Source organism: Saccharomyces mikatae (genome assembly GCF_947241705.1).
Source record: "Saccharomyces mikatae IFO 1815 strain IFO1815 genome assembly, chromosome: 15".
Lineage (NCBI taxonomy): Eukaryota > Fungi > Ascomycota > Saccharomycetes > Saccharomycetales > Saccharomycetaceae > Saccharomyces > Saccharomyces mikatae.
In genome coordinates, this window is record NC_079270.1 from 265,907 (window position 1) to 277,533 (window position 11,627).

Consider the following 11,627-nt stretch of genomic DNA (forward strand, 5'->3'; position numbering starts at 1 on the left):
CGACAACTGACATATGTATATGAAAATATATATCTATATATGTATGCATATACATATATATTCAGGCATAAGACCTATATTAAATAACAGTAAAAATAGAATGTAAACTATATTAAATTACTTGCATGATCGTAACGACAATGAAATTTCTATCATCTCTCACGAGCTGACGTTTTTCGGGTTTCGCATCTCCTCAAGAAAACTCACGAAAATGGAATGGAATGATGCCTTCAAGAACTGCCGCTTCATACTTTGCTCTTTACAATACACAAACATTAATAGCCTAATTTGACCTACACACCATTTATTACATATTCTCTCCACTCCCTCATATCCACAAACAGTGTTTTTGTTTCTATAAAATAAAAGAAAACTGAAATACCGTACTTTTTATCTACATTTTTCTTTCCCTACGCCTATATGCCCATACTTTGCTCGGTTTATCGAACAACGCTCTAAATTTTACGAGTCAGAAAGGCTTATCGTACTATTATACCCGCACAGCATCAAAACATTATTATTCATTATATTCAGTTAGATATTCCGGTTTCCTTTTTTAAAAAAATTTCTCAATACGTTGTTATATTTCATTGACATATACTTAGAATCGGTATCTGATCTTTTCTTTGACAAAAGAAAAAAAAGTTAAAAAAAAAAGAAAGTTAACAAAAGTTATCATGGAACAACAAGACAGTTCGCCACCCAGATTCAGAAACTCTGGCTCCACCAAAGCCATTGTATACAACAGCAGCACACTACCCACAATGCCTAAGAGCGACACACCCACATCAAGTTCAACAACGGTTACCACGCATTTACAGAATATTAAAGAAGAGGAGATCAACGATGACGAACTTACTCAAGTAGACCGCTCTTCCCCTCGTGTCTTAGGAAGGATCTCCTCTACATCTTCGTCTTCATCCAATATTGATTTGAACGATAACTTGAATATGTTACACGATATAGGCAAATCTACTACCAACCTTTCTTTATCAACTCCAAATTTACATGAGGAAATGGGCATTCTCAGCGATAAAGGTAACAGCAAAGAAGAGTTGGCTTTGTTGCCACCATTGCCCCACACTGGTGAATTGGAAATCACACCACAATTTGATATCAACGAGGTTATCTTTGAACGAGATGACATAAGTCATTCCTCAAAGCTGGAAACAGATGATGTGATAGCGAATTTAGCCAACTCAACCCAAGATGCTATTAGAGAAGATCAGCAATTTCCTATCGTTGCACATGGTCACAATAGTTCGATAAACGACGATTCCCAGTTAAGTGCTACTATTCTTGACAACCAAACGTCATTCGATCTTTCTAAAGCTTTGGAGATGACTAGCCATTCAAATATTTCCAATATTATAAATGGACCTGGATCTGAAGGAAGAACTTCAAGTACTCCGATAAGCAGTGCCACTTTAAAACCATATTTACCATCTCCTGCAAGTGGAGAAGGTGAAGAAAATACCACTCCATCTTCCTCTACGTCCGATCGTGCCGCTGCTATACAGTATGATCCCAATAAAATTATAAATCCCATCTCGGTTTCACCTTCTATTTTTGAGCAACAACAGAACAATGTGCCCTCGAGGGAAAGAAGTAGGTCCAATTCCAGTACACTAGCATCTACATTGAGAGGTACCATTATCTCAGGATTGCCTCAAAACAATAGTTCTATAGAAAGAAATTTATCAAGAAAGAGTAACAGAAGTAGGAAAACTACAGTAACTTTTGAAGAACGTCTCCAAAAATTGCCACCGTTGAGCACCCAATCGTCGAGTCAATACGCTAAGGCAGTATTAATTGAAAAAAACATTGGTTCGCACATTAGTAATGCACCTACACTGGTACCAAGCTCACAAATGCCAGTAACATTTCAATCTGAATCTGCACTAACAGGTGAAGGGAAGAGAATGCCTTTTTTGAGAAGAGCCTCTAGTGCGCTATTGAGAAAGACGTCTGTCAAGAATGGCTACAGCCTAACCAGAACAAATACTCCTACTTCGTCTGCATTTCAAACAATTGAATCGGAACTAAAAGATGCACAACATCCTTTATTAATTCGACGATCTTCGAACATTGAAAATAAACAATCTAGGAGACAATTATCATGTTCAAAGTTTCATGTGCGTCCGGATTCAGATCCCAAGTTCGTGAACAGCAATGGGGCTACCGAGGACGCCTTACGTTCCACTTCAAATAATGTCGAACACGTCTATAGAAAAACGTCCCTGGGTTCTAAAATCAGAAGAGGTTTCACAAGAATATTGAGCGATACTAATAGTAGTAAGGAGGCTCTCACTTCATCGCCCAAGTCCATAGCTACTGTGTGCCCTACAGCATCACCTTTGTCCTCTTTAGCAACAGTGAGAAGTAATCCAATAACGCCATGTTCTAAAGAAAAAAATCGAGTTTCAATAGACAGCGTGAGCACAGTCAACAGAACATCCACATCCTTCCCACAGTCATCTACAGACTTCATTACTTCCTCACATGAAGAATCCCAAACTATTCTTCCCAAAAGATCAGCAAGTAGAAAAATTTTGTCTAAAAATTTAAGTAAGAAAAATTTTCTACCTGAACTGCAAACAAGGGAAAGTGAGATATATTTAGATAGAGAAGCGTTAAACAATTTTGTTCCAGTGCTCTCTGTTACAGAGGATGCGCATCGTATCAATCGTTCATCTTTACAAACACAATCTACCATCGGATTATGCATTAACAATTTAAAAAACAAAGAAGGCTTAAAACTCGATGCCAAAGAATATGTGGGAATTCTGACTGAACAACAACGTAAGGAAGATGAAAGATATGCCATTTTGGAAAAGAGATTTGCATCTTGTACATGGTGCAGTGACAAGGATCTGCAGCACTTGAAAAAGAAGCGAATTTCCATGAACAAGATATGGTCTGACTATGTCCGATTTTACCGCGGAAAGTTGAATAGCCCATAAAGAAGATCAGTCTTAGCTATATATAACAAGAAACCATATACAAGTATGAGCGTATATAGAATGGGCACACATGCATGTACTGTATGCTATCTATTCAACATTACGTAGTTAGTTACGTCCCCTATAAAAAGTTATCATTGCATTTCAACACAATTTTTAAATCGTTTCATTGAGAAGAGAAGCCCTAGCTTTTTTTTCTGCACAGATTATCGAGCCGCATTTCTTTCTTCTTCTACTTTAAAAAGCGGGAAAATAAAAAATAATAAAGTACTGTTTCCCTTCTTTCTGCTCTCAATATACAAAAGGAAATATAAACAAGCGGGAATATCGATTAGAAAGATGGCCACAATATTTGTTTGTCGAACTCCAGTAGAAGTGCGATCTTTAATTACTCTTCATGACATGTGTCGTGCTGAGTTTAATTAGCATCCTTCCAACATTTGAGATAAAAAGAGGACTTACATTAGAATGATGAAAGAGGTAGCAAAATGTAACAGAATTTTCATGACTGAAACAAACAAGATTAACCTTTACAGAACCGCTACACTGATACTAATGTAAGAAGTTTTTTTTTTATATCATTTTTCTGCTTGCAACGTACTCATAATTCTTGTTTTCTCTATCTTATAGATGTAAGTACTCTCATTTGTGAATAATGTTTCGTTTACACTGGCTCTATCAATAGGTCCACTTCACTGATCTTGTTGACTTTCTAAGTCGTTCAGGACGATTGAGCTGTCTGATAATGTTAACTTTCGCGTTCCATTTACTTTTTTCATTCACTGTCAGGATGGCAATATAGGTAATTCATAAGCATGTGTGAATCTAATACAAATACATCAAAGAGAAGACCGTAGTTTATAAAAAACTTTAGCCCTGGTATGACAAGTCTAATAGATTTAGGCAGGTATGTTGAAAGGACTCGCCATGGAGGGGATACAGAACCAAGATCTAAAAGAGTAAGAATCGCCGGAACTGACTTGTCTTCCTTCCAACCTGGAAGCGTTATTAGTGTCCGTTTGCAAGATTTTGTAACTTACACCTTGACCGAATTCAATCTTTCACCGTCTTTAAATATGATCATTGGACCTAACGGATCCGGAAAATCTACTTTTGTGTGCGCTGTGTGTTTAGGACTAGCTGGTAAGCCAGAATACATTGGGAGAAGTAAGAGAGTGGAAGATTTTATCAAAAATGGTCAGGATGTTTCAAGAATTGAAATTACTTTGAAAAATTCACCAAAGGTTAATGATATCGAAAATGTAAACGCACATGATGAAACAATAAAAATTACTAGAATCATTACTAGGTCTAAGAGGAGGTCAGATTACCTAATAAACGACTGTGAGGTATCTGAAAGCGTGGTTAAAGCATTGGTTGCTCAGCTAAACATTCAGCTGGATAATCTTTGTCAATTCTTATCTCAGGAGCGTGTTGAAGAATTTGCCCGCTTGAAGTCAGTTAAACTGTTAGTGGAAACTATAAGGTCAATCGATTCAAGTCTTTTGGATGTGTTGGATGAACTAAGGGAACTTCAAGGAAATGAGCAGTGCTTGCAAAAAGATCTTGACGTAAAAAAATCTAAAATTCTCCATTTGAGGCAAGAGAGCGATAAATTGCGGAAATCAGTAGAATCTCTTCGAGATTTTCAAAAGAAAAAAGGTGAAATTGAGTTGCACTCTCGATTATTACCTTATGTGAAGGTGAAAGATCACAAGGAAAAGCTAAACGTTTATAAAGAAGAGTATGAACGAGCGAAAGCTAACCTGAGAGCTATATTAAAGGACAAGAAACCATTTGCACATACAAAGAAAACATTAGAAAACCGGGTCGAAGAACTAACAGAAAAGTGTTCCATGAAAAACCACGATTTTTTGAAAGCAAAAGAAAAGGTTAACGAGATTTTCGAAAAACTAAATACTATTAGGGATGATGTCATCAAAAAGAAAAGCCAGAATGAATATTACAGGGGTAGAACTAAGAAATTACAGGCTAACATTATCAGTACAAAGGAAGATTTACTAAGGAACCAGGAAATATTGGGGCAGACTTATCTACCTGAAAACAGCGTATTCGAAGATATAGACATTACGAGGAAAGATATTATCAGTAAAGAAGGGGGAATTCGAGATCTCATTTCCGAAATTGACGCGAAAGCTAATGCCATTAATCATGAAATGAGGGGCATACAGAGGCAAGCGGAAGGCAAGACCAAATCCCTTACTACAACTGATAAAATTGGTATTTTAAACCAAGACCAGGATTTAAAGGAGGTTCGTGATGCTGTGTGGATGATCAGAAATGATGCAGAAATGAAAGGAAAAATTCTTGAACCACCTATAATGACAGTGTCTGCCATCAACCCTCAGTTTGCTGCATATCTAGCTCAATGCGTGGATTATAATACAAGTAAGGCTTTAACTGTTGTTGACTCTGATTCTTACAGGTTATTTGCAAATTCGATTCTTGAAAAATTCAAAGTTAATTTGAGAGAATTATCCGATATTGACATCAAACCTCCTGTGCCCATAGAAGCAGTGAAGGATTTGGGGTTTGAAGGTTATTTGTCTGACTTCATTACTGGCGACAAGAAGGTTATGAAAATGCTTTGTCAAGTTAACAAAATACATACTATACCTGTATCCAGAAGGGAATTGACGCCTGCCCAGATTAAGAAATTGATTACACCAACATCAAATGGAAAAGTTCTCTTTAAAAGGATTATTCATGGAAACAGACTAGTTGATATAAAGCAATCTGCATATGGTACTAGGCAGGTTTTTCCTACTGATGTTAATATAAAACAAACAAATTTCTACCAGGGGTCAATTATGTCAAATGAACAGAAAATCAGAATTGAGAATGAAATTAGTGACCTCAAAAATGAATACAGTAATCGAAAATCCACATTAGACGTATTGTCAACCCAGAAGAGTGCTTATAGACAAGAATTATCTGAATTAGCTTCGAGAAACGATGACATCAATAAAAAAGCTCATCAACTAAATGAGGCTCGTAAAAAATATACGATGAGGAAAAGCACAATAGAAACTCTGGAAGAGAAATTGGATCAACTAAAACGTGAAGCCAGGAAGGATGTATCACAAAAGATCAAGGATATCGATGACCAGATTCAGCGATTATTACTCAATCAAACACATCTACTGTCGAAAATGGTCTCCTCGATGAATAGTTTAAAGAATTGTCAAAAAGAATTGATGAGTTCCCAAATTCTTCATTTTGAAGCCCATAATATGGATGTTTCTATGAATGATGTGATCGGATTTTTTAATGAAAGAGAGGCTGATTTAAAGCGTCAATATGAGGATAAGAAAAGATTCGTAAAGGAAATGAGGGACACTCCTGAATTTCAATCCTGGATGCAAGAAATCAGATGTTATGACGAAGATACGAAGGAAAAACTGAATGAAGTAGCAGAAAAATATGAGAAGGACGGGAATTTCAATCTGTCGTTCGTTCAAGATGTGCTTGATAAATTAGAATCGGAGATAGCTATGGTGAATCACGACGAATCTGCAGTAACAATTCTGGATCAAGTGACAACCGAGTTGAGAGAGTTGGAACAGACGGTTCCTCGGCAAACTAAAGAGTTAGAGATCATTAGAGCAAAATTGAAAGAAAACCATGCCGTTTTGGAACCTAAGTTGGATGATATAGTAGCAAAAATTTCTACAAGGTTTGCACGTTTATTTAATAATGTCGGGAGTGCTGGTGCAGTGCGCCTGGAAAAGCCAAAGGACTATTCTGAATGGAAGATTGAGATCATGGTTAAATTCAGAGACAATGCACCATTAAAGAAATTGGATTCCCACACGCAGTCAGGTGGTGAAAGAGCTGTTTCTACAGTTCTTTACATGATTGCTTTGCAAGAGTTTACCTCTGCACCATTCAGAGTAGTGGACGAAATCAACCAAGGTATGGATTCTAGAAATGAAAGGATTGTCCACAAAGCCATGGTAGAGAACGCGTGTGCTGAAAATACTTCTCAGTATTTCTTAATTACTCCAAAGTTATTGACTGGCTTGCATTATCATGAGAAGATGCGAATACACTGTGTCATGGCCGGTTCTTGGATTCCAAACCCTTCTGAAGATCCGAGAATGATACATTTCGGCGAAACATCTAATTACTCGTTTGATTAACCTTTTTGTTTCTACATTTAAATATATATATATATATGTAAATGTGTTTGATAATTAGACGCTTGTCGTAGTATAACTAAAATGACTAATAGCTGCAGCAGTTTTACCTCATGAACATAAAGCTCTTAATATACATTATATTCAAATGGAGCGCGTTTAGGAAAAGTAATAATGAATAATTTTAAGCTCTTCATCAAAAAGCACTAAAAACAAGTAGGCTGATTGCTGACAAATATATAGATTCACGCGAAAGTAGCCTGTAGAAAGGATATGATTCTGTCGAGGATACCGACACGTTCTTATTGTTCATCTTCTCAACTAACGAAGGGCGTGGGCCTATCCCCACTAAAAAAATCCCTTCTATCTAAGAGAATTAAAAAGGACATACATCCTTCTCTACCTGTCAGAACCAGATTTGCACCTTCTCCGACCGGACTTTTACACTTGGGATCGCTGAGAACAGCACTTTATAATTATTTACTAGCAAGAAATACCAATGGACAATTTTTACTTCGTTTGGAAGATACAGATCAAAAGAGGTTAGTACCTGGAGCAGAAAAGGATATCTATGATGTTTTAAACTGGTGCAAAATAGAGTACGATGAAACAGTTGTAAGGCAGAGCGAAAGAAAACTGGTATATGACAAGTACGTGAAAATACTATTATCTTCTGGGATGGCATATAGATGTTTCTGTTCGAAGGAGCGATTGAATGATTTAAGACACTCAGCAATGGAACTGAAACCTCCTTCAATGGCAAGCTATGATCGATGCTGTGCGCATTTGAAGGAAGAAGAAATAAACTCCAACCTAACTCAAGGTATACCCTTCACTGTGCGGTTTAAATCGCCCGAACAGTATCCAGTATTTACTGATCTTTTACATGGAGAAGTTAATCTCCAACCACAAGTAAACTTTAATGACAAACGGTATGATGACCTTATCCTCGTCAAGTCTGACAAATTGCCAACCTATCACCTAGCAAACGTTGTAGATGACCATTTGATGGGGATAACACATGTGATAAGAGGTGAGGAATGGCTGCCATCTACACCTAAGCATATCGCGTTATATAATGCTTTTGGATGGGTTTGCCCAAAGTTCATCCACATTCCCTTGCTAACAACTGTTGGTGATAAGAAATTGAGTAAAAGAAAAGGTGATATGTCTATCTCAAGTTTGAAAAAGCAGGGAGTCTTGCCGGAGGCTTTGATTAACTTTTGTGCATTATTTGGTTGGTCTCCTCCAAGAGATTTGGCTTCGAAAAGGCACGAGTGCTTTTCGATGGAGGAATTAGAGAATCTTTTCAATTTGAATGGATTGACGAAGGGAAATGCCAAAGTTGATGATAAAAAATTGTGGTTTTTCAATAAGCATTTTCTGCAGAAAAGAATATCCAATCCTTTAATGTTGAAGGAACTTGTTGACGAGATCATGCCGTCTTTAGAGTCCATATACGACAATTCTACCGTAAATCGTGAAAAAGTCGCAAAAATTCTACTGAACTGTGGTAGTTGTCTGACTAAAATTGGAGATTTTCATGATGAGTTTTATTATTTTTTTGAAAAGCCCAAGTACGATGATAATGATGCTGTCACTAAATTTTTAAGCAAGCATGAAAGCCGCTACATTGCTAGTTTGATAAAAAAGTTCGGAAAATTGCAAGAAGAGGCTACTATTCAAGATGTTGAATCAATGATCGATACAATGCATTATGAGCATGGTTTCTCTAGAAAAGATACATACCAGTCAATAAGATTTGCTCTTGCGGGATGTCATTCAGGCGCCAAAATAGCAGCCATGATTGATATCCTGGGCATTAAGGAGACTAACAAAAGACTATCCGAAGGTTTAGAATTTTTGAGAAAGGTAAAATAGTAATTCGAGATGCAATAGAGTCATGTAAATACGTCATATATACATTCTAGTTAAAAACTATTGTTTAAGATTACTTTGTACTATAGTTAAATTGAATTTTCTTGAAAGAAGCCGACCGAACGTTCTGGAAGAGATATAAAGGAACTGGATATTTGAAGCGAAATTTAAGGATAAAAGGAGGGATTTACGTTCGATTCGAAACATATCATTTAGGGATCTTTGAATGATAAACACGAAAACAAGCAGTTTGATAGATTCTAATATTAATAAAAAGTTTTTGAGTAAAGGTAAATAAAGTTATGTTCGCTGCAATTGCTTCAGGAAATCCATTACAACTGTCAGTAGAAGTTCCCAATTCGAATGGCTTACAGCATACAATTGTCCTTTCTCGAACAAAACCTAAGTTATATTCCCATATAACGCTGTTTATATTGCCCAATGTCACCTTCCCTCAGGATTACATAGCTACGGTTTATTTCAAACTAAGTCCTCAAGAAGAGTTTAAATTGTTTGGTTACTTGAGTGGTGAGAAGCCTAGTGCGATATTTAAGGTACAGATACCCAGTTCCAGAAAAGATACCGGAGACGCGAGGGATGGATTGGGTGAGATAGACATGGATGTAGATGACGGTTCCGGTGCCACTGATCCGTTTACTGATGGAAATGGTAGTAATAATAATAATAATAATAATAATAATAATAATAATATATCGGAACTGATTATTGGTATCTCCATTGAGCCTAGAGAGCAAGGAATGATGAAACTTGAAGAATGGAAAGCCAGTATGAATGCGGAAGCACAAAAGAATAACTCATTGGTGTTATCAAGACCTAATTTAGGGATAGTTAGAAATATTACCACCGCGGGGCAGTTAGCACAAGTATACCCGTCCTTGACACAAGAGTTGGCCGCAAAAATCGTTCAACATGCATATAATTATTTATCTGGGTTCTTAGATGCTCAGGGAAATGTGCCCATTAAAAGGTTTGATACATGGTGGGACAAATTTAGGAATAGACTGGCTAATGACGGGACGTTTTTGGATGAAGTAACTAAAAATTAGGCGCAATTACATAACTTTACCTAAATTTACAAAAATTTCGGTCTAAAAAATACTGATATTAAAATATATATATATGCAATAATGGTGAGTCATAGCTCATCATTGAAATTCTTGATTCTGTGGGCCATTGGGTTACCAAAAATTAAGTGTCTACTGTCGATAAGTTTCTTGTCGAATGAATCTTGTTCAATGTCTCTCTCTCGTAGCCCGTTGTCCAAATGAGATTGCCTTTCATCACATTGTTGCGCTAACCAATTCAAAAACCCTCTATTAATGGTCATATCGTTCTTGTAAATTTTTTTCAGGTTGTACAGGGTGTCAAAGAAAGTCCTTGTATGTAGTTCGTCTATACTTTTGTTTTGGATCATTTTCTGGAACTCATCCGCCCATTCTTGCAAATTTGAAGACCAGTTTTCAGCATTCCTTTTGTACAAAACTAGATTTGTATCCTCATTTTCGTGTATACCAGCCTTGAAAATTTTGCTGATCAGCTCCAATACCTTTATTTGCAACTGTTTGTCATTTTTGTTTTGTTCATATATATTTTGTAAAACCGCCGGAGAATATATGGAAAATTCTTGGGACGTTAGAGGTAATTCGTTCAAAATGGATAGGTATCTTTTCATCAAGATATTAGAGGATTTGTGATTAGAATCATTCAGGTTTGACAAAGCGATCATTATTTTGCTTTTGAAACTTGCAAAATTCTCATTAATGAATTCGACGACAGGAGGATTATTTCTTACACAGCTTGTAATGACTCTGGTACTTAACTCCCTTAACGTCAATGGTAGATTTTCATTAAAACTAACGTTGGTCAAAAGGGCAAATTCATGGACAATGATTTTGTAACCATGCTTGTAATCATGCGCAAATTCCATCACTTTGTCAAACTTATCCTCCAGTATAGTAACATTGTGTGGAGATAAGGTTGAGTGAGAATCAATGATGCCTCTAATCTCTTGGAAATCGTTAGAGAACTCATAGTCATCAATCGATGGTTCTACATCTTCCAAGGAAACAACCAACTCATTACTACTGCTATTGCTAATATCTTCATCATTTATTCTTGCCTCTTTTAAACCAGTTTCCATATTGATTCTTATGCTTAAGCCACCAGGAAGATCCTGGCCTGGTAGTATGGGCTTCCAATCGTGTGCAGGCACAAATATCTTCGGATAGCAATTGCCATCAACACAGATCGAGCTGCTTGGAATTTCTGGGTCTCCGATATCCTCTGCAGGCATAACTTCGTTTCGAGATGTCTCTGAGTTTAGAGGTGAAGGGGATACTGCACAGATCACTGGTCGCAAAGATAAGGCACTTAAAATTACGGGCAGAATTCGAACCATACTAGTCTTGTGTTCCTGGACGTGATTTAATATCTTAGACTTACAACTATTCGAAAACTGGTCGATTATAAGCGTCAAGGCGTGCTCCCTCATTACGTGGCCTTTTCACGCAGTTTAGTCTTTCTTAATCACTACATTCCGTTACCCGAAACCCAATTCTATCTTTAACTTGGATCTGCCGACGCTACTTCTAACGTCTAGCACACC

General features: G+C 36.9%; 5 protein-coding genes across 5 annotated transcripts; 4 read left to right on the top strand and 1 right to left on the bottom strand.

The window, feature by feature from the left end:
* Positions 1-677: 677 nt before the first annotated feature.
* On the top strand, positions 678-2,963 carry SMKI15G1270 (uncharacterized protein; the record flags this gene model as incomplete). The annotated part of the gene is made up of 1 exon (XM_056225606.1): positions 678-2,963. The coding sequence occupies one exon, from the start codon at positions 678-680 to the stop codon at positions 2,961-2,963; it is 2,286 nt and encodes a 761-aa protein (XP_056079408.1).
* Positions 2,964-3,844: 881 nt separating this feature from the next.
* SMC5 (DNA repair ATPase SMC5) lies at positions 3,845-7,126 on the top strand (the record flags this gene model as incomplete). Its single annotated transcript, XM_056225607.1, has 1 exon — positions 3,845-7,126. The coding sequence occupies one exon, from the start codon at positions 3,845-3,847 to the stop codon at positions 7,124-7,126; it is 3,282 nt and encodes a 1,093-aa protein (XP_056079409.1).
* A 270-nt stretch (positions 7,127-7,396) lies between these two features.
* On the top strand, positions 7,397-9,004 carry MSE1 (glutamate--tRNA ligase MSE1; the record flags this gene model as incomplete). Its single annotated transcript, XM_056225609.1, has 1 exon — positions 7,397-9,004. The coding sequence occupies one exon, from the start codon at positions 7,397-7,399 to the stop codon at positions 9,002-9,004; it is 1,608 nt and encodes a 535-aa protein (XP_056079410.1).
* A 299-nt stretch (positions 9,005-9,303) lies between these two features.
* OPI10 (Opi10p) lies at positions 9,304-10,068 on the top strand (the record flags this gene model as incomplete). The annotated part of the gene is made up of 1 exon (XM_056225610.1): positions 9,304-10,068. One exon carries the CDS (start codon positions 9,304-9,306, stop codon positions 10,066-10,068), a length of 765 nt encoding a protein of 254 aa, XP_056079411.1.
* An 89-nt stretch (positions 10,069-10,157) lies between these two features.
* On the bottom strand, positions 10,158-11,513 carry SIL1 (Sil1p; the record flags this gene model as incomplete). The annotated part of the gene is made up of 1 exon (XM_056225611.1): positions 10,158-11,513. The coding sequence occupies one exon, from the start codon at positions 11,511-11,513 to the stop codon at positions 10,158-10,160; it is 1,356 nt and encodes a 451-aa protein (XP_056079412.1).
* Between the last annotated feature and the right edge of the window lie 114 nt (positions 11,514-11,627).